At 42.6% G+C, this 23,739-nt stretch overlaps 1 protein-coding gene across 3 annotated transcripts in view; it reads left to right on the top strand.

The window, feature by feature from the left end:
- The window catches only part of klhl29 (kelch like family member 29), a 232,935-nt gene that overhangs the window by 142,147 nt on the left and 67,049 nt on the right, over nucleotides 1–23,739 (top strand). For all 3 annotated transcript variants that reach the window (XM_028605863.1, XM_028605865.1, XM_028605864.1), the window contains 4 exons: nucleotides 115–311; nucleotides 2,828–2,940; nucleotides 3,769–3,915; nucleotides 15,272–15,470. In XM_028605863.1, the coding sequence (XP_028461664.1) occupies nucleotides 115–311; nucleotides 2,828–2,940; nucleotides 3,769–3,915; nucleotides 15,272–15,470 (656 nt within the window). The remainder of the gene's footprint in view (nucleotides 1–114; nucleotides 312–2,827; nucleotides 2,941–3,768; nucleotides 3,916–15,271; nucleotides 15,471–23,739) is intronic.

Below are 23,739 nucleotides of genomic sequence, written 5' to 3'. Positions count from 1 at the left end.
TGTGTAGCATACGCATATCTGTGTACCTATCCTCTTTTTGTTGTGTTTTTTTGTTGTTGTTTTTTTCTTCGTTTTGTTTTCCCTAACTCGCCTCTGCCATGATTGGTTGACCAGGTCATCGGGGGAGACGAGGAGCCACGAGACGCTGGAGCTGAACATGAGCAACATCAGCGCCGACGTGCTGGAGCTGCTGCTCGAGTTCGTCTACACGGGATCGCTGGTCATCGACTCTGCCAACGCCAAGACGCTGCTGGAGGCTGCCAACAAGTTCCAGTTCAACACCTTCTGTAAAGTCTGTGTCTCCTTCCTAGGTAGGAACACCTTAGAAAACGTGTGTGTGTGTGTGTGTGTGTGTGTGTGTGTGTGTGTGTGTGTGTGTGTGTGTGTTCTTGTTAAACTACATCCGTGGGTTCCAAAAACCGGGAGTCCAGTATACTTGTGGGGTCCAGACAGCTTTGTGGGGCCAAAATGCTGGACCCCACAAGTTTAAAGGGCTGTTTGAGGGTTAAGACTTGGTTTTAGGGTTAGAATAGGTTATGGTTAGGGTAAGGGTTAAGGTTAGGCATTTAGTTGTGATGGTTAAGGTTAGGATAAGAAGCTAGGGAATGCATTATGTCAATGACGGGTCCCCACAAAGATAGTGCCACGCACTTGTGTGTGTGCGTCTGTGTGTTTTATGTGGTTATATCAGCAAGTACGCCTGCTTATTACATCAGATATTCCTATGCAACCTTTCCTGCTACATGCAGGAGCTGCAGCCTTGTGTCTTTTCATTCGTTGTCATGCTTCATCACTATGCACAACTTTACAGAATGCCTTGTGCAGAACCTAAACCACCTCCCTGACTCTAGAATCAGCACGCTCCTGTTTTTGTCATGTTTCCAAAGCGAGCAGCAGCCGTGTGAGAATTCTGCCTGCTAACACTCTCAGTTAGGCACGGGGCATCTGATCTCATCCCAGTGGGCAAGACCCAGCACAGGGGCCCATTTATAAAAAGGTCGAGGAACAATTGTCACTTAAATGTCAAATCCTCTTGCCTGAACCACGAGAGAATCGACAAAATAGCAAAACAGATTTCATGCTTAGACAAGGTACGGAAAGTGGAGCAAAGGAGGGGAGGGGCTTTCAGGAGCCCATGGGGGTCACATGAAACACAAATGGCATGTTTCAGATTTTTAGTGGGTAACCAACCAAAAAGCTGCAAATGTCAACTTTTGCATTCCATTTAATAAATTGTTTTGGCTATCGGTAACACAAGGGAAGTGCATGTTAGCAAAAAGGTCATCGGCAGGAAAGGAGTGAAAGAAAGTAACGGAGAACCAGCAGCCCACATTATTGATTTGTTTTTCTCGATTCGGGTGGTGGGGGTGGGGGCAGGGAACCCATTTGTAGACTTCATTGCCAGTGAGACGTCAATCCATTCTTCCTCAACATGATTCATGACATTTCAGCACATTAGAAGGGGAGAAAATACAGGCGCAAGCGTTCGTCCTTGAGCAGAGAGAAATTGATACCGTGTCAGATATTATTGAAGTTTGTAACAAATACACTGAGGAGAAATAACATCTCCTCGACCTACTTTTAACACTTTGACTTTTATTCACACAACTTCAGATTCTAAGTCGCTCATTGTTTGCCTGCTACTCTTTGAGAAATCACGACCGAAGATGACTGTAGATTTAAAGTGAATTAACATCCTGCTCCAAATTGCAACTTGTATTAATACATTGGCCACAAGGGGAGGGGGTTTCAAATATTTTCACATTGTCTCAACTAAAACTGATTACACAAATTAATCTGGAAACATGGCTGTCTAGCTTTTAATAAACTGATGAACGGATTATGTAACTTAATGTTCTGAGTATGTGAGCATACCCAGTTTAATAACGCTTCATCTGCTCAAATGGGAAAACCGAGGGACATTTTCCAACAGACTTTTGTTTAGCCCCCTATCCCCTACTTTTATGCAGCGTGAAGCCCACTTCTATTTGGTCTTTGGTTTGGCTTTTGTTTAGTTGTGATTTAGCAGATGTTAGGTGACCTTTATTGGCTGATATTTGTTTAGGAAAGACCCTCAGTCTGTCTTGACAGATAAAAAGCTTGGCGTTGCTTCCCTTTTAATGGCCATTATTTGATCAGGCCTCTTTCAGTGGCCGCTGACCCAGTTGATCCACACATTTGCCTGCCTGTGTGTTTGCACTACACTACCAACACTTTTCCCTCTCATGTGATAAATGACAACGTGTGTTAAAAACTAAAATTACAGACACACCACCTTGAATGCTGCACCCCTTACAGGAGATCAGACAGTAGCATAAGCTTCTCCCCTCTGGCTTGGCTATCAGGGTACTTTCATATATTCCCAGCTGTGTGTGTGTGTGTGTGTGTGTGTGTGTGTGTGTGTGTGTGTGTCTGCGTGTGGAAATAGACCCCCAGATCTGACAGGACTTTTTTTAAAGTGGTCCAGCAGCTAATCCCAATTCCCGCTCCCCGCCATCCACCACCCCCTGCCTGGGCTGCGAGCGATCGATTCCCCTTGTTTTTTGTCCCCGGAGCTGTTTTGAGTTATTATACTTGTTCTCCCTTTAGTCTCAGGCAGATATTCACTCCGATAGGCTATGTTTCTGTGCTACCTGCAGCTGCTTTTTCTGTCTGTGCTTTCGAAGTCTGTCATCTTGTCTGAATCAAGTTTTTTTTCCTGTCTTAATCAGCCTGCCTGTGTCTTTTGTTTCTTTCTTGTTTTTGTCTGTCTGTCTGTCTCTCTCTTTCTCTCTCTCTCTCTCTCTCTCTCTCTCCACATCTCTCCGACTGTGTTTATCGACTCCAGAGAAACAGTTGACTGCAGCTAATTGTCTGGGAGTGCTGGCTATGGCTGAAGCCATGACTTGCACGGAGCTCCATAACATGGCCAAAGCTTATGCACTGCAGAACTTCCCAGAGGTGGGTAGAGATTTGTCGTCTTTCCTATCCGTCCCTTCATTGATTCCTGTGTAACAAAATGACACGCCAGATCAGAAATAATAAAGGTGAATAAAACTAACAGCAATAACTTCTAATTGAAATAAGGAGCATAATTAAGGTAATACCCATAAATTAAATAAATGACTTGAGTATTACTTGAGTACCATTTTTTACTAGTTAGTCTTAAAATGGTTTCTACCTGTATTAATACTGTAAGAGCTCTTAGATAACCTAATGTGTGGCACTTTTATGATTGTTACTATATAGAAGGTTGTACTTTTATTTTTAGCTCCATGTATAGTAAATTGATGTTTGATGTTGATGCCTTTATTGCATGTGGAGAATGTGATTGATGCGTACAGCTACTCCTGACTTAAGATGGCTTCTCATTGTCACATACCATTTTTCGGATCAAGGTCTAGTATCAAAACGTTGCTAATAAATGTGTCTTTGCCAGTTAGACAGTGTGCGGGATTTAGTTTGCAACATATCACCTAATGTAAAAAATAAAAAATTGTAGCACAAGAGCAATTCAAAGAGCTCTCCGCTAGCACCAGAATCACATATGATAGAAAATGCCTCCGCTTGCTCTATAGAGCTCGAAAATATTTAGCTTTTCTTGACCTCACCTTCATCTCTGATGCCACAGCAGGGTTTTTTCATTAACAGTCAAAGAAGAAAATACACAAATAAACTTTTTAGTTAACCTGGATACAGCCTATTCGTCAAGAAACCATTCAGAAAGGATGTGAACGTCAAATTTCAATAATTGAAAGGTGATATTTTGCTTATTTTCTAACTCTTCAGGTGGCAGGACAGGAAGAGATTCTGAGTGTGTCCAAGGAGGATCTGGTGGCCTACCTGTCCAACGACAGTCTCAACACCAAGGCCGAAGAGCTGGTCTATGAGACGGTCATCAGGTGGATCAAACAAGACCCCAACTCCAGGGTGCAGGTAATACAAAATAAAAAGAGAGCTAATGAGTGCGTACGCTCTGACACTACAGTGTACTTTACCAAAATGAGCACACATTGTATGTGTATCAAGAGACTAAGAAGCGAGATAAAACTCTCGTTAGCACTGACGGTGCAGAGACTGCATGTCTGCAGAGTCGTATTAGTGTGGTTGTTCTGTCGACTGTCCCTGTCTGCTCCGAGCGCTACACAGCATGAAAACCCAGTAAAGTGACTCCTCATTCTCTCTTGGTAGTGTTCATCAACTTTGTGCTTCAGATGTAACAACCTAACACAGCAGTTGTTCATAATCCCAGGAGTGCTTTGCCCCCAGAACGTGCTCTATTCTTAGTCACACTTCATTTGTTTGCGAGACACTGTACTGCATGAAAAAACAACAAAAACACAGACAGCCGCAGACCCCTCACCGCCCCCGAACGCCTAACAGGTGTGTGATTTATGCCTAGAGGCTGTTAATCATAATCAAAAGGTTATATTTCCCAGCGAGGTGATGACACCGAGATACAGCGGGTCAAATTGTAACAAGCGATCAATAAGCCTAACGGTCACATTCATGAAAAGGTAAAATGGACTGCATGTCAGACGCATATCCATCCAGCGGGGCAAAAACCTCAAGTCACGAGATCTTTATGGATTCAGTCACAAAACCATGAATTTAAAGCTGATGATTTTTAAGTATTTTATAGCTGTTTAAAAATGGAGGTGAGATTATTATCAGATAAATTACAGCGGTCCATCACTGGAGCAGTTATTCACTCATTGTAATGTCTTCTCATCATCCAGCATGAGGGGGAACTGCCTTATATCAACTGGATCAGATTCAGTGCAGGCCTCGGCAATCAATGTAACTTCATTGGCATCCACCCTTTATGAGGCACATCCGTCAATATTTGATTATTTATTTTTTTTCACCTTTTTGGATTAAACATTTAAGCATTTATCCTTCTGAGATGATGGTGAAATCCATCAGGCCTACTGAGATTTTCGATAATGGATCACAACACCAAGCATAAGAACAAGCCATTGGAAACCGATGGTGATGCTCGTCAGTTGTGCGTCTAGGTGCTAAGATCGAAATGAAAGTATGGAATGAGTTTTTCTAAGACATGGTGACTGATAAATCCACTGAAATAGGAATTTGTGGGGTGACTGATACAATTTGACTCGGCGGTCCCGCAATATTCACAAGGAGCCACGCACAACGAGGGCCGATGCACAGCTTTTTAGGACAACATGCGACCCCAGTCATCTGCATCCAAACCTCCAGCCAGCTCAGTCCGGCAGACTCTTGCAATCTCACACTCTAATGGAGAGGTGCAGAGGTGACTTACTCAGATGAAGTAGAAGAAAAAAAGAAATGGAACATTTTCCCGGTTGTCTGAACAACCCACCGCACTGGTGCCTGAGACGAGACACCCGGGTCACCCCGTCAACGAAAAGAGCAGAGGGGGGGGAAGAAAAGAAGGGGGGATAAGAAGAGAGCTGGAGTGAGAGAAAGAAGCAGAGCGAGACAGAGAGAGGCAAGGAGTGACTGCGAAAAGAGAAAGAGACGGTGAGAAAAGAAGAAAAGGGGAATGGAATGAGAGCCCCTGTGTTCTAATCTGATATCCAACAGTTTGTGCCTCTGCGCACAGCCATGACATCCAGGCAGGGGAGATGTGATTGAGCTCTCGGTCAAGCTCAAATCTCCTGCCCATGTGTGACCAACAAAAACAACTAGCAAGCCTGGGGGCCTGCGGAGCGGACGGGGCAGGGAGCAGAGAGAGAATAGGCCGTTAGTCCATCATGCCACAGGAGAAGCTGTCCTGGCCTGGAGGGCTGAGTTTACACGCATGGGCCAGCACCAGCTCATCATTTCCACCCTCCCCTGCCTCCGTCCCTACTGCCCGTTTAGAGGCAGAGAGCAGCGGAAATCACTGCCCCAGAACCTGTGACACTTTTTAATGACATGTCAGGGCAGAATGTCACAGCACTGCTGAAAAACACAGGCAAGCGGGTGGGCTTTTAAGCCTTAAGCTAAGTTTGTGTGCGTTTTGCATTCATCTGAGCGCACGCGTATGTGTGTCTTTGTACGTTTGTGTGTCTGTGCATGGGCTGTGGGTTGTAAGCTGCAGGCTATAGAGTGGAAAAGTGGCATATTGAACGCGCTGGGTAAATAATATGCAATTTTCTCTCTGTCTGCTATGCTGTCACTAACATCCGATGGCTCCAGGAAACGGGGCCCGGACATCGCTTAGAGACAGAGTGAGAGCATTTGAGCGTTAATAATGGTTTGCTGTGAGACACAAAGAAGAGAGCTGCGTCAGTTTCCTTTGAGTATCATTGCAGGTGTGTACCACGTCTCTATATGTATGTATATTTTAGTGAAAAAGAGACTAACCCTAACACTAGAAAGAATTTAGTGCCGAAATGAGTAGTTAATAGATGAAATCTGAATTAATAATCTTTAAAGAAATAGTTAGCGTTTTTGGAAATGCGCTCGTTTGCTTTGTTGCTGAGAGTTAGATGTGAGGATTGATACCCATGGGCGTAGCAAAAAATTCTGGGCCCTGTAGAATGGCATTTTCTATGGGCCCCTCCCCACATCCACAGCTATTCATTCTAGCATCTTTTTGGGCCCTCCTCACATGAGGGCCCTGGGTACCCAGTCCCCTTTTTCCCCCCACTCCGACGCCCCTGTTGATACCAGTGTCATGTATGTCCGTTAAATATAAAGCTACTGCCAGCGAACAGTTAGCTTAGCCTAGCATATTGGACTCAGTCTGTTTCCAGTCTTTATGCTAGGTTAAGAGAATCTTCTCCTAGCTTTTGCTTTGTATTTAATGGACCGATATGACTGTGGCATTGGTCATATACATCTCTCAGCAATGAGCACATTTCCCAAGATGTCAAACTCTTCTTTTAAGTCATTCATTGAGCAAAAATATAAAACATTAGCTGTTTACAACCTTTTGTATGTGCTTTTCTTGTGTGTTTGGGTTTTGATCTGTTGGTCATAACAAATTGTGCGCACCTTAATGTACTCGTACTTCTAAACATGTAGACTCATGCTTTAATCATCATAAACAGTACATGTGAGAACTAAATCCGGAGGCTGGTTCCATAAGCAAGAGGTGTCCTGCGTTGTGTTTTCTCTGTAAAGGTGCTGACAGCTAGAGACCAGTCCTTCCTTTCACCTAGCAGTCTTTTGTTGGGACGACCGCAGACACATAGCTCCAATTATAACGGGCCAGTCTCTGCCAAATCCCTGAATAGGACCTCCATTACGCCTCACTTGAACATATTTCATAAAGGATCCTATCTTGCCAGGTGACTCAACCTGACAAAAGAGGCTGATTAATTGGCTCTTTGGAAAGTGTCCCACTAATGTAACAGCTAAAAAGGACAGTTAATGGTGCGTTTTCATTATTAAAAAAAGGCCTGCCTGGCCATTAACAAAGAACTGCTGTCCACTCATCAAAAATAACAACGGCCTGCCCTTACATTTGCCTTTCCAAAGCCAAATTAATACAGTCAAAGGTATTACTTCATATCCATTAGGCGTGTGCAAAAAATCGGATTCATGTTCGTATCGTGATTCAAGCTCTACCGATTCATAGAATTCCAAAAATCTATTCATATATGGGAAAAGTAACTACATTTACATACTGTGAATTGTTTTAGTTTTTTAATCGAGAATTGTTTTTGAATCGAAAATCGATTTTGAATCAAATCTTGAGCCTAAAATTCGAAATCGAATTGTGACATTTTCTGAATCGTGCACCCCTAATATCCATATGCAGTATGTTACTAGTTATTATTTGGGGGGTTTATACAATTGACTTTGGTTATGTGATGAAGTAATATTTCTTTTGCCTCCAGCAGTCATTTAGAGAAAAAAAAAGGAAAATAATTTTCCCAGAACAAATGATGCCATCATTATGTAGTCTGAGTATAAAATTATGAAAGGAGAAAAAATGCTTTGAGGCTGTGTAGGCATAGACACGTTTACCTTCACTGTTTTACAATTGACTTACCGTCAAAATTACAAATGACTCTTAACCCCACAAGCATCACTTTTAATTTATTTTTCATCACTGTGCATCCTTTAAGAAAAGATTAATTGTGTTTTTTGAGCGGCTTTGTGTCACAACAATCATCTTTTGAAAAGGAAACTGTTGTAGAGCAAGCCCAAAAATCCTCCGCGCAGGCCGCCGCCAGCATGACCTGTGACAAATGCACACTCTTGAGGAGACGTAGCCAGGCAATGGAGATTGATGCAGCGTGCAGTCTTTGCTTCTTCCTCTGCCTCTCTTTCTCTCCAACTCCCATGAATACATTCCCACATGTGTGTACACACACACACACACACACACACACACACACACACACACACACACACACACACACACACACACCATATAGGGATTTACAGGATGTCACTGTTCATATCCCAGGCCTGTGCTCAGAACATTCACACAAGACTGGAAATCGCTTGTATGTCGGCCCGAGCGCGACTTGCGTATTAGAGAGTGGATGGGATCTGATGCAAGCCACTGAACACCGGACCTCCGTTCTCATCTGTGTCCTTCGTTGTCCCAGAGCGCGCTCAGTCCTGATGTGTGCAGCCAGTTGGACCGCAGTCGCTCAACCACGGACGGCTGCATATCCACAGCGAGTCAAAGGTGTGTCATTTTCACCGGGCTCCCCTTGTAACAAACACACACAGGGGTTGCATGAGCGTTACGACGCCTAGAGAACAAACAAATCACGCCATCAGTTCAAAGACACAATTTTCAGTTTTCCCAGGATTCATGAGGAGTAATAAAGAAGTGCAGCACTATAGCATCGGCAGGGAGTTACAGAAGCTACCGCTTGATGTCAAAGATAATTCAGTGGGTTGACAAACAAGCCAGAAAGTTTTCTGTTAATATACAGCAGGCAGTCGTTCGTACAAATATGCTTTGTATTAAATGAGTGGAAGGAACTTTTTTTTTTTTTTTGAATGAAGTCATGCTGAAAAAAAGCCTCGGAGGAGAACACATTGCACCTGTCAGTTGTCGCTAAGGGCAGCATTCAGCGTCTGTCGTCCTCTACATCTCTCTCCACCCTTCTGGCTGATATGCGCACATATGCAGTCTCAAAAAAAAAACAACAACATACGAACACGCCCAGAAAAGCCTCTTTTGAACCCTAATGAAGTACCATTTGCCAGAACACTGAAGAGGACACTGAAGCTGTGGTGATTTCAGCCGAGTGGGTTATGTTAACACTGTGAGGCTAAACATGGGCACGCGCTCTATTGAACACACACTTGTGTGTGTGTGTGTGTGTGTGTGTGTGTGTGTGTTTTTCTCCATACAGACCTGTGTTCTAAGCATCGGGTTGTCCATTTTTCACACCAAAGCGGACGCACACTCCTATCTGCTCGGAGCAAAGCAAATAGATATGGCTGTTCATGTGTCATTTATTTGACGCTGCCATGGCACTGAATGATTTCTCACACACACACACACACACACACACACACACATACAGCAAGAGGCGTTAGTCCTCGCTGACAGCAGTGGAATGGGAAATGCTCAGTGGACATTTGTCATCTGTGTTAGCGGATGGCGGCTTCCCGGCTGCTTCTCTGTTGCTTCTGACAGATCTGAGAGGCTCCCTGTTAGACACATTATCCCTGCCTTTCACCGCGCTCAACCCATTCACATCCTCTGTCCACCTTCTCGAGTATGTGTGCATGCGTGTGTGAAGAAGACAAAAAGTGAGGTTTTTTTGTGTGGATAGAGACCATTAGAGAGGTGAAGTCGCAAGGTGTTATCTGGGTTGCATATTGAATACAAGTGGATGAGCATATGGACTCCTCATAAATGATCCTTGTCCATGGAAAATTCAAGAAGGTTGGGGAGTGTGTGTGGGCGAACAGGCTAAAAGTAGCATCTCCATATGTCGACAGCACTTCTGTGGATACTTTCCATTTGTTCCACGTGTTAAAAAACCCCACCAAACTCCTCATTAAGAATGTTAAAAGATCACGCCATGCTTTAAAGGCACAGTAGGCTCAGTATCTTTCAGTTGGCACTGTAGCTGTAATGATTTGCATCCATCAGATGCCATCTCTGTTTAAGCACACAAGGATTGCTTGCATGAGTAGGCGAGACGATGAAAATGACAGGTCACCCCATTCGTCTGGAGGGACAGAGTTCACTCTGCGTGCCTGTGCACGAGAGAGCGATTGCTCGAGAGGTTGTTCAAGAGAAATGGAGTCGGATAAACGCCGTCTGCTCTCAACCCCTGAGTGCAAGCACGGCACTCTCGTTGGTCTGAGTGTCGTGAGTACTCTCATTTACGTACCTGGTTCGCATCTCACACATCATCACCATCACATCAAGTCAAATCTAACCCTTTTAGCACACAGTAAATGTGGCGTGCGTCCAGTGAATGCAGTCTTCACTCACCATGCTTCCAGAGAGGATGGTAAACACCTAGCTTTCATCAGTATTTAGCAGCGCTAACAAAAGGAAGGTTTGAGTGTTTTTAAATGTTGAATCTTCTACTTTTGGGTAAGCTTGCGAGATATTGAAAAATCAGCCTTCAACTATGTATCAGTCATTTAAAAGAAAAAAAAAAATCTTGTAAACACAGTAATTTAATTCCCCACACAAAAGACTTCAGTTCCCCAGGAGGCACACGCCAGCAACATTAGTGTAATCCCATGACTATATCTGCCACAAAAAGAAGAAAGATTTCATCCACAAGCATAATGGGTGAAAATCATTCTGGCACTTTGGGTATTGATAGAAAAAGGAAGGTTCAGACAGGTGGAGAAGATGGAGGAATGAAAGGGCTAAACTGTTTACAGCTAGTTGTATTTCTGTATTTTTAAAAATATATCGACTAAGGGACTGGATTATCGTGGTGCAGCTGGGTTCTCAAGAAGGCTATGCCTCTTTAGATGAAAGTTTAACCTCAGTCATGAATTACTTATCATTTTACTTTCTATAAAGGTTTAAGAGGGGAAGAGTCTACATATGAACCCATAAACGGATTCGTAGCATAGGGGCACCGGTACAGAGTGGCATTTGAAAGCTGTGCAAAGCGAATGCAGAACGAATTACTCCCCCCAAATGATTTAAGAGTATTTACTTAGTGCGACGTGATTGAAACGAAGATCACAGAGTAATTGACAACATAATGGGTCACTAAGTCACACAGCATACAGTGTACATGAACTACATTTGAATTAGATTTGCATAAAAGCATGTCATTAGAAAACCACCACTGATCAAAGTGGCATATAGGTTGTATAGTGGACATTGGACAGGCGCCAACTGTGCATTCAAGGTCCATGAGTGAGTCAGTGAACGACTAGATACGAGTGGGCCTGGCGAAAAACTTAAAGTTCAAGAATAAAAAGTAGCTCATGAAATACTCATCCAAAGTAAGGTTTTGTGCCAACTGTCTTCTTTGTTCTTTATTTCTAGAGATAAAACAAGAACCTTGAGTAAACCGTATCCTGCTAGAGTGGTTTCAACAGCTGGCATGGAGCAGGACTCTTTTTCAGGACTTGATTTTTTATTTATTTTTTCTCTCTTTTCGTGCGGTCTGACACTTTGAATTTGAATTTTAGCAGCAAGTGTGCAACTCTCCCTCATTTCCATGCCGATATATGCTTGTGTGGGAGGAAGAGCGAGGAGCGGGAATGAAGGTATTGAGAGAGTCCATGGAAAAGAAGTGGGAGAGATAGTAAGTTGGTTAGAATTAGAGATGGAGAGTTCATTCTTTTTTTTCTGAAATAAGATGAATTAAAGTATAGAAAAACCCATGGAGTATTACCCTATCCCTCTCTACTAAATCCATCCACACACACATACTCCGGGAATATCCTGCTCCGTGTACAGTACAGTTGAATCCCTGGTTATTTAATCTGGGGTCAGGCCCAGTGACTTTACATTGTCTTAATCTCATCAACAAGATTTATAGTCAAATCAACCTTCGGACTCAATGCAACAACATGATTATAACGCCGTACAATCATCCTGCAGACAGTACTGCTGAATTGTATCCATCTGTCTCTTTTTATGTATGTGTAGGTGTAGGTTTTTGGGTGGATATTTATGCTTGTGGTAGCAGTCCTTACCTTTTTGCAGAGACCAGATGCTGTCTCTTTGAGGTAGTTTTACTGCCATTTTAAAGATGTTTGGCAAGTGAAGAAAGGCTACAACAGATGTGGGTTTGTGCGTGGCTAAGAATTGCAGATGGTACAGTAGGATGCTTGTTTTTCTTAACTCCATTTCCCAAAGGTAGAAAAAAGTGTTCCAATTTCATCTTCTCTGCGAATTGTGAAAGCAGTTTGCTTCTGAGCTCCCGGATGACCGATTTTCGACACTCCCTTATCCCTATTTGAGGTTGTTGATAACTATCCCAGCATGCAACACCTGGGACAGGTCATGATTGTATTGCCTAGTTATTAACAGATACGTTCACAGTCCCACCTAAGATTTTTTTGAAAATCTTATTTTTTGAAACCAACGCAACATGCAAACTCCACACCAGAGAAGACCTAAAACTAAATTCTGGCCGTCCACCTGCGGTACCAAATAGGAGCAAGATTTCTAAATGCACCCCCAAACACGTTAGCACATTTGTTTCTGCTGTGTCGCTGAGAGCACCACCTGGCTGGAACTGCCCCATATACAACTTTAATTTAGCTCCGAGGGTCAGAGCGGTCAGTTGTGGCCCTATTTCAGATGACCTGCAGATGCACACATATGATCTCAAGAGCTACAACTGATTTGAAATACTTTGTACAACAAAATGGAGTGCAGTCCTCCTCAGACCGTACTAATTTAAAAGATGTTTGTCTAAAAAGGCTTTTCTGTCAAATGTTTTAAAAAAAAAGTGTCCACATTTGATTACTGGCATTAATGATAGAATGTCATAAAACCCAAGTAGGTGAGATTGCAGCAGACCTGGAGAAAAGCAGCTTGTAATAGAAAAGCAGAGCCTGAAGCTTAAGTCAATTCCATTTGAGTGTGACGTGACTCACTAACTACTGGGGGCAATTCTCCCACTATGGAGGCACTTTAATTGGAAGAAGTTACCTCCTCCTGAGCTTGTGATTCTTCCCTTAAGAAGATCTCCGGATGCCAAGTAGCTCGCTATAACTTTACCTTCTTGCTGCATTTGAGCATGGGCGCTGGGAGCGAGCGCCAGCGTTTATGTGGATATTGAGCTGTTGGTTTGACAAACTGTTGGGTAAGCTGTGTACGTTCGTGGAGGAGGGAAATAGTCCGTCCCATCTGCAGGAAGGTGTTTCCGTCACATCCTCCCTCTCTCCCGTCCTCTTGTTTTGTCTTCAGTTTACTTTAGTTCGCTCATCTTGTTGTGCTCTTCTCCCTCCTTTCCTCCTCCTCTGCCCTCACTTGTCTTCTTCTCTCTTGTCCCACCCCTCCTCCTCACGCCATTCTCTCCTCTCTTCCACGTTGTACCCTTGCCCGCTGTCTAATTTCCTTCTTTTCTGGTCAGATACGCCCAGGACATTGGTAGAAAACAAAAGGGACATATGCCAGAGTAAAAAAAGGCCTCAGGTGGAAGAGGGAGATGCTTACGCAGAGTGTCAGCTTATTATTTGTTCTCCCCTGAATGATGTTTCCCTGAGTCTGTTGTTTTGTCGCTCTCTCCCACGCGGCTTGGTCACGTCGCTCTGAGCCGGGTCAACGGGGTCAATCTCCACCCAGCTCACTCCGTCCGAGCTTGTTTACAGCTTTTACTGTCGACATAGATGAGACTCCCACGGGGGGTACAGACGGCCACGCTAAGCACACAGATACGCACACACTGAAAGACAAAAAGCAACAAAAAAAAAATCCAGCAGCCAGAGCTATAGACACGGTTGCCATGGCAACAGTCTGTCCTACCTCTGTGGCTGAACACCTATACAGTATATGCACATGTGAGTGTACTGAATGAATGCACACCCAGCAATTGAACAAACATGCACATAGTTGAGGATTTTTAATCATTTCGGTTCACTCCACAACTTTAAATCTCTCCAAAAAAAGCCCAATCATCATGCTCAAAAGACACCTTAAAGTAAGTAACCTTTTTATATTAATGAACGTCCATTCAAGCCATTGCCAAATGAGTTGCTACAAAGCTAATTAAGACTATCAGCTCCACACAACTCTCTCTGTATTTCTCAGTATGGCTATGTTCAGAAGATGGCGTCTGGCGACTTTCCTGCTCAAAAAGCTCAACTTAACATAATTACCTCTTCTGATGAGTCCATCATGTTTTTTTATTCCTCCGTGTCCTCCTTGGCTACTAGGAATTGCGTGGGGGAGGGGCGGGGGTGGTGCACGATCACGGAAGGCTGTATCGTGGACACGCTGACAGTGTTGTTATCATTACTTAGAATTCCTCATGGGCGCGACCGAAACTACGCACTATAGCTTTAAAGGAAAAGGTGCCAGTTATAAACCGTAATTGTGTAAATTCAATCTTGATCGTGGTGTAGCGTCTTTGGATCCTCTCTTGGCTTGAATGGGTTGTGATTATCCAGAACTGGGTCTTAATTTAGCTGCAGAAGAACATGGAGCCGGAAAAATCAGAAGCAGAAGGTGGAAGCGGTATGATGCCCCCCGCTGCCTCGTTTCAGCTCTCGCAGTGCAATCAAATGCGCATATGAAAGTGAAATGGTGAGCGTATTCCACTGAAAAGTTAGTTTTTGAATAACTTTTAATGACCGAATTAGAAGTCTCTAGAGTTCTGTTTGGAAATGTACAAGAGTGAATGCACCTATCATGGTGCATACATCAAATAACCGTCTCGGTCTTGTCTTTTCATTCTTGCCTGGCCATTTCGTCCTGCACAAGCACAGACATAAAAAAGTGACACATGCAGCGTGTTAAACTGAAATTTTGAGGCCTTGGACACTGACACTAACTGAAGTAATGGTCTCGCTACTCCCAGGTTTCCTCACTCTAACAGTACAGGCCTTCAAATCAAATCAAACATGATTGTTGTTTTTTTTTTTTTATCTTTTATGACATTAACAAAAACATGGGTTGTTGGGAGTTAATCCAACTGTACTTTGTGAAAGATGAGAGTCTGTGTTTACTGACTGTATTGTATTAACATGCTATTTGTTGTGCTAATGTTGTTCATATAAAACCTCTTTGATCATCCCCGGCAGTTTCACTCAGTCTAAATTAATTTAAATGTCTGCAAACACAGTTTTTGTTTTGTTTTTATTGTTGTTGTCTGCTAGTTGTTTTTTGCCTCCGTTATGTTATCTAAGCATCGCTCACTTATTGCCTCTGATTGTTCTCTTTTTCTTCTCCCCCTCTCAGACTTTGTCAGATCTGTTGGCGGTGGTGCGTCTTCCCTTCATCCACCCGTCCTACCTGCTGAACGTGGTGGATAACGAGGAGCTGATCAAATCGTCGGAGGCGTGTCGTGATCTGGTCAACGAGGCCAAGCGCTATCACATGCTGCCCCACGCGCGGCAAGAGATGCAGACGCCCAGGACTCGGCCGCGGCTCTCTGCGGGTAAACGCAAACTCATACGTAGAGGTGTGCATGCTGATGTGCGTCATCTTTGGCTCCGGATGACCGGGGAACGAGGTGGCAGTGACATGATGTGCCACCCACCAGTGTAATTGACCCAGAAGACATCGACAGCACCTATGCATCCACTCACACATTATCCACTGTTTATATTTTACTGCTACGAGGTGTCGGGTCAGGTCTCCACAGGAAGACCCTGCTTTGCCACTCCATTGTATTGATTTTTTTTACCCCCAACTGGAAAGCAATGATTTTGAGCTCCATAAGGTTTTTACACAACTACTGCAAATACTTAAAAGTACACGTGGGCAACAGGTATTTTCATATTCATATTTCCAAATGTCAGCACCGGTCAGTCAGCTCCATCCTCCATTCCTAAGCAACCAGCCCTACCATTCACTGTCCGACTACCCGCCATTGAAGACAGTGTTTGTTTACATCGTTAAATTCAAAGAATCATTCATGGATATTGGAAGGCGCCTGCAAATTGCTGCCAGGACCCCACTCTTTCCCCCCGTAAAGAGCGGCCTAATTATACTGTCTGCATGGTATTATGAGCTCCGCACCAGCACACCTTACCATTCCGTGCAAGTTATTTTCTGCTTGGTAGAATAAAGATAATTGCCTAACAAATGGCACTTTATGGAGAGGTAGGTTTACTAGCCAACACTGTTGTCCAGCCAGTATGTTTATATGCCAGTAAACATACATTGGAGGTAAATATTTTTGCATCTTTAATTACCTGTAATGCAGTCGCGTGAGGCTTTTTAAAAGAATAATTTGCCTCTTGAGAAAAAGACATTTGTGGCATTATATGCGCTCAGCATCATGCCATAACTCATTCTCGATCCAGTAGTTTCCCCTTGTTCTCAGCAGTTTCTTGAAGCATTTTCTGTCAAGGCCCATTTTATAGTGTTTGGTATGTGCATATCTTATGCATCCTACAGCCCTATTGTGCAGGCTGAAGAGTGTATTGATTCACGGCAGCTCGTGGCTCTGTACAACAGAATTATATAAATGAATAAATGCTGCCGGGATGAATACATTCATAATGCATTATACCCCAATGGTTGGGTGAATGAGAAAGATATGTAAGTTTTGCCGATCAAGTTTTGAACTTCTCTGAAGCGGCAGTTCTTATTATAACTGACTAACTAGGCTGAGTGTTTTCTCACAGAGGACAAGAAAGAGAAGCGACTTGAGAGAACAGGACGAGAGGTCGGGATGTGGTCAGAGATGGAGGGAGAGAAGGAGCCAGGGGGATCAGAAATGAAATTTGAAGGGCAGACATTTGATTGAGTTTATTCCTTGAGCGTATGTCTTTGTGTGTGTGTGTGTGTGTGTGTGTGTGTGTGTGTGTGTGTGTGTGTGTTGTGTTTGTTGTGTAAACCTGTATTTTCTGACGAACTGTACTATGTGTACAGATAAATACGAATGTGTCTGACATTTTGTGTTGTGTGAATATTTGTTCAGGCCTGAGAATGTTTTTTTTTTTTTTTTTTTTTTTTACTGTATGCCTATGTGTGCGTGTGGTGATTGTCTGTGTGCATGCATGTGTTGCTCAGCCATCTGCTGCATTGGACAGGGTGGGCTCTGCACAGCAGGGGGCACGGTCCCTGGGATTGCGGGGCGGATGCGGAGACGAGCCTGTGTACACGCACGACGGCGAGAAAGATGAAGAAAAGAGTGGGAGGAGAGTTTGAGGATGTTGGGCAGAGCAGTTGGCTCACAGAGGACAATAAAGAGAAGCGACTTGAGAGAACAGGACGAGAGGTCGGGATGTGGTCAGAGAGGGAGGGAGAGAAGGAGCCAGGGGGATCAGAAATGATGATTTGAAGGGCAGACATTTGATTGAGTTTATTCCTTGAGCATGTGTCTTTGTGTGTGTGTGTGTGTGTGTGTGTGTGTGTGTGTGTGTGTGTGTGTTTTAAATTTGCGCTAGCAGATGGGGCACCACCTGAACTCGGTTGATAAGTCTGTCAAGCAGAAAAAGAAAGGAAAACTGCCAACCGTGAAGCACTTCTTGCTGAGCGCAGTCAATCTGTGAACTTGTGAGTCGTGTGCATATGTGGGTGTATTATAGTGTGTGTGTTTGTGTTCTTACTGTGTGTGTGTGCGTGTGTGTGTGTGTGTGTGTGCATGGACACATGTCTGAGTGCCTCACACATTCAGTCTTTTTACTAGTGATACATTTGAGTTGAATCACATTTTTTTCCAGCCTAGAAATATAATTTACTCTTGTGAGACAGATTTTTAATTAACATCCTTTCACAGCTAGACTTAAATCTGTGAAACCAATGATTGGTTATACTTACAGTGCAGGTGTTCTCCTACCATTCATTAGTAAAGGCCAACCCATAATGCATTACTGATGCCAATAATAATCTTTAAGAGAAAAAAAGGATGATTTTCAGCTGATGTTTAATTATTAACATATAACAAAAGTCAGTATTTTATTAGGATGTCTGACGTTTTGGGAAATACTCTTATTGACATTTTTACACTTTGGTTCTTGTAGGGATGGAACAAATGAAACACAAAGTGTTAATTAGTGAGCTTTTGAGGTGCTTGGCGGCAGATTTTGTTACCTTCACTCACGGATGGAGTGTTACTTCATTCTCTGCTCAGGTCGCCAATACTCCACTATATCTTTACATATTAAATATTTATTTGCTTCTATATTAATGTTCTGAATGTCGAGTACAGCCTCTATAACGGACAGATATGAGAGTTGTATTAATCTCATCTAACTTTTCCCCAGAAAGCGAACAAAATATTTCCCTGAATGTGGAACTGTCCCTTTTTTAAATGAGAAAGCATCAAGGAGGAACGAGGAGCTGTGCTCAGACTGTGTGGGACCTTTGAAAAGGAAACTTGTCAGTGGACAGACTATATACAGAAATAGTGACCGTTTTCCAAAATGTATTGTTGGTATTTCTGCACTGTACTCATCATCCAACATATAATGTACAACAATACCATTATACTGTATGTGTGATAAGCTAAGATAGGCAGCACAACAAACTGTTAACACGCATTCATATGCGCACCTAAAGTTGGCGGGCGTGTTGGCTAACGGTGGCTAATTTACACATCCACTAAACAAAGGGAAGTTAGCATTAATTTGAGTTGTGTTTCTGTCCAACTGACTAATGCATCAGCTCCTTTCAGCGAGCGGTAAGAGTGAATTTAGAACATTACAGTTACATTAAACCATATCAATTTGTAAAAAATATGCTGCTGAACTGCAGAGTCGAGCGAGTTCTTCACCGCAAGTGACAACTTTCACATTACATGTAGTCATTGTTTTTCATTGTTAATATAAAAATATCGATTTACTGTTATATGATGATGGTAGAAAAAAACCTGGGGAAATGTTATTAAGCTCATATATCATGTCAAGGATAAGAAAACCATTAATATGGATATTAATGGCCTATGAAGATACACTCTGCAATATGTTCATTAGATGGAATAGCATGAACTTTTTTAAATTTAACAAAAAACACATCTTAATGAGTACTTGCTCCATTAGCTGTAAAGCTCAAAAAAAGGAATTTCTATGGCAGCTGAATAGAAGCAGCCAGATGGTTTTCACACACTCTTTAATTTTCTTGTTTTCCTAGTTTTTTTTTCTTCTTTATATAGAGTCTCGCTGTGCTGCATTGTTGTCATTTACTTCTTTACTTATGAGCCCAGTTGTTATTGATGGTTGATTTTTTTTATATCAATGTCACTCTCAACAGGCCCTGGCCCGTCATCCCATTGTTTCCCTCTGCGTGCTCCTGTCTAGAGTTAATGGAACTGGTTTAAAACAAAAATACATGTAGAACAATGCTGGAAACACATTTGGACAACTCTTTTTTTTCTAACACAATTACGACAAGGCAAGAGTCATAAAATCTGAATTACCACCATGACATAAAGTTTATTTTTGAGTTGCCTCGCTGACTGAAAATTAGACAGTCCTTGGCCTCAGTCTGCACCTATTTTGCATTCTAAAGCATTTTATTGAGTGGATGCTCTGCCCATTAATTTTATTAGAAGCTAATTAAGGAACCAGAAAGATATTCAGCATAGAAATTGGCTGTCTAAAATTCTTTTTAAACAGAAAGAGAAGCTCCGTACGCTTCGTTTTTTTGTGTGAATGTGTGTAAACAGATGGCATTATTGTATTTATTTATTTATTTTTTACATAGTGCATGCACTAATTTCAGGGATAATGTCTTTCTTACCAAATGTCATTTCCCTGCTGCAGAAGTAAACTTTTCAGGAAGGCAGGAAGCATGTAGCTGATGTGTTTTGGTAACAGCCTCCTGTCTTCCTCATTTGGCCAGAGGAAAAAAAAAAAAAAGTCTTGGGTAAAGTGAAAACTGAGTGTCTCATAATGATTCCACGGTGTTTTGCGTACTGTATGTGTATCCATTAGCAGCTAATTGGTTAATTAGAGTGTGGATGTGCATCTGATTAGCTGTCATTAGACTTTGCAGGGGATCGGGGGGATTAAACAGCCGCCAGTGCTGGGAGTTTACTCACAAACCTTGTTTTTGTCTTAAGATGCGCTCTGATTTGTTATACAGCTATATGTGTTTGCTACAAAAGAGCAAGAAAAGTTTTCTTCGGTATATATGCATGGTGTGTATGGGCGCGCGCCCTCGACGAACCCATTCGTGTTCCCATTTCCTTCTCTCCACATGTGTCGCTGTGCTCGGCTCAGAGGAGGGTGGAGAGCGCCAGGGCAAACTGTTAACTCAACCCAGCCAAGTGGAATAGCACTCAGACAAATGAGCTGTAATGACTAGGAGACGCAGGGGTCTAGCTCGGCTCACACTGTTTCTCTGTCTCACACACACACACGCACACACACACACACACACACACACACACACACACAGTTATACCTTTTAAATACGCTGTGGGAGGGAATCCTTAAACAGTAGCTATATTCTTTCTCAGCCTGTCTTTCTCTGTGTCCACTTCATCATCTGTAATCAAGCGTTCATTCATCTAAAGGCGGAAAAGTCGAGAATTACAGTAACACGGCAGCAAGGGCGACTGAGATAAGAGTTTAAGTATGCAGAAGGTTCACTCCAGTCTTTCTGTACACGAGTTTTATCCATGTGATCACTCCTTTTACCAGATTTCTCAGTTCAAAGCTCCCTAGAACAACTTTTTTCAAAACTTAGATCAGATCCGTGGCATGTGTTGCAGCAGGATTTAAGCTGGAAATGGTGATATTAAACATTAGAGAGCGTTTTGCAAGGCAAGCCAAATAAAACACCCTGTGCTGGTTGTTTGGTGGTTCTGAAAATGGCTGGATTTCATTAGATTCAGCCCGCACAATAGCTTGGCTTGCATCCACCGTTTGGAGACAATAAAACCAGGCTGTTCTGTGACTCTCATTCACACCTCCGCCAGCCAGCAGCTCCTTGGAGAGTGGCCGTAGCGCGCCACCGCCGCAAAGAAAGCAGAACACGATTCACACCTTGTATGGAGAGCATAAAAGATCATCAGATGTCTTTCCTCTGAAGTCCGCCACCTACTGCTTCTGGCTCAAGGACCGATTACCACTCCGTCTTGCCGATCGCCTCAAATGTTCCTCGTCAACATTGACAGTAGCACTTTTTCATGGAAATAATTTAATTTATTTGTCATCTTTCTCTCTGGCCGCACAGTCTCAAAGCTAGCCATTAAGCACGGCTAACGCGACGGGGAAGCTGTCAGCCCTTTGGAGAGACAACTATAAGCTTTGCAGTGTTTTTTATGTCAGGACTATGTTGATTATTGTACTGCTCTGTGTAATTATTCAGCCTGGTTTGTCTTTTAGAGCCAATGCAGCGTGAGATTACTCTGTTTCACCTCTCCAACTGGAAAAGCAGGATGCAGGAGAATGTGCCAGAAATGTCTTAATCGCTCTATGTGAAGAGTGCCCTTCAGCGGATCCTCTTCCGATTTTATTTCTGGAGTCTGAGATGGTATTTGAGAGAGGGAGATAGTTGGCTATTTACCAGAGAATTGCACTGTGAGTTTTTGATATTTCTTCGGCTTATCGGTGAAATCTCGAGCAAACATCTATCTCGGCTCATAAATGTAACATGGAGGCAGTAAAGCCAGATTAAGAAAACCTCTGGTCTGAATATCTGCAGGGGCTGCTGGCAAAATTAAGGTTCTCTCCGCTTGACCTTTTTGGGAAGCAACTACTGTCAGCCTGAGCTACCGAGGAGGAAGGAAAGGGTGAGGGAGAGAGGGAGGGGGAGACAGGTGAACGATCGTCTCGGCTGTAGCCAGAAAACTTAACTCATTCTGTTCTCCTAGCTACACTTGCTCAGACCCAAAGCGAGCAGCATTTACAGGAACATGGATCAGCATCAGCATCGCTCATGCCACATCTGGCATTTTGACCTGCTGTACCTGCTGCGGGGCTCCAGGCTGCCTCAGCCTCATCCAATATTCAACAGACAGAGTTAACCTGGTTAGAGCTGTATCACTGCACGTGCTGAAGGTGCAGATTTGGTCGTTGGCACTGTGGGCGCGTGTGTGCCTGCTTCCATCCAATCGTAATGTTTAGGACTTAAAATACTGAAAGGTTTAATGGACCATTCACACTACGATCAAATCAGAGAGAAAACATTTTGTCCCCTTCCTGCATCTAGCCCTGCAGATCGTTTTGGTTACACTATAATAATGGTACATGAATTATCATGACTTCATGCATGAAAAAGCATGAATTCATTCATGTAGTACTTCATGAACTATCAGTAATGTACAAAGATTAATAGTATCTCATGCATGACTTAATGCAGGAACAATAGGTTAATTAATGCATCAGTTAAGGTATTTCAATCATGATTTCTGATTTATGAATGATGTTCATGTCTTCTTCAAAAAAAACTGACCAGCCACAGCAGTGTACATATAGTCCGAATAATTGTAGTGTTGTGATCATTGTTAACTAATCATGACTTCTTTATTTCTCCATCGTGCTTGTGGCCCTTCAAATAAAGTGTTGAACTGGTCCATCTTTAATATTGATAAATAAGATATGATTGATGGTGGCATGAAATTAAATGTATTAAGAATTTAAAGGAGTGGGTTGGAAAAATGATACTGTGGTCACTACATTGACACAAAGAAACAGTATACCCCAGAGACACTTAATCATTAATGCTTGAGAACAGTGCTCGCTCAAGTAGGATAATTTAAATAAATTAATTAAAAATAAAGTTTTTACTAATTTCTAAGTGTCTGAACAATTTTTTCACAAAGATGATTGCTGCTTTTGCCACCATTAATCATATCTTATTTGTTAATGTTAAAGATGGACCAGGTCAGCACTTTATTTGAAGAGCCACACGCATGAAGTAATGTTTAGTTAACAATGGTTACAACACTACAGTTCTTTACAGTTCTTCTACAGTCACTTTAACTACAGATATGCCTATGAAGAAGACATGAGCATCATTAATAAATCCGAAATTATGATGATTTAAATACCTTAATTGATGCATTAAGTCATGCATTAGATACTATTAATCTTTATACCTGATGTACTGATAATTCATGAAGTGCTACATGAATGAATTCATGCTTTTTCATGCATGAAGTCATGCATGAATTCATAATAATTCATGTACCATTGTAATAAAGTGTAACTTTTTATTTGCCCAGTTTTCAAGGTGTTTGTCTCTTTTTTATTTTGTGTCATTTTCCTAATACATGGAGGGGGAATGGAATTTCACGCGCGCTGCTTACAGCATTGAAGCATTACATTTAAAAAATTCAACAGGAACATCTCTCTCCTGTGACAATGTCCCAGTTCAAGTAGTTCCACCAAAAGCTGTTCACAGTGAGGTATGTGGGAACATTGAGAACACACTGTTTCTGGAAAGACACAATGCTGTTGAGGGTTCTCTTTATGTAATTACGATGCTGAGAGCACCACAAACCACTAATCTGTTCACCTTCATTGTATTGGGGGGGAGGTGGAGTGGATATGGTACGCCAGTAATGTGAGTGTTTTGCACTTGAGGCCATGAAAAAGGTCTGTCTTCACCTCCAGGTACAGCAGCCAATCACTGGAGTGCAGATTTTTGCTCGACAGACTTAACAACAAACATCCAAAAATGCACCCGTGCACGCTCACACACACTTGAAATCGTGCACATGCATACATACTGCACCTCCCTGGATCCCTGACATTATATGGGAGCCTTTGGCCTCCTGATCCTCACCATAGCAAATTAACAGCCTG

This window comes from Perca flavescens, chromosome 18 (genome assembly GCF_004354835.1).
Source record: "Perca flavescens isolate YP-PL-M2 chromosome 18, PFLA_1.0, whole genome shotgun sequence".
In the NCBI taxonomy this organism is placed as follows: domain Eukaryota; kingdom Metazoa; phylum Chordata; class Actinopteri; order Perciformes; family Percidae; genus Perca; species Perca flavescens.
Note: the sequence above shows the minus strand (reverse complement) of the source record. Positions and strands in the feature narration are given on the sequence as shown.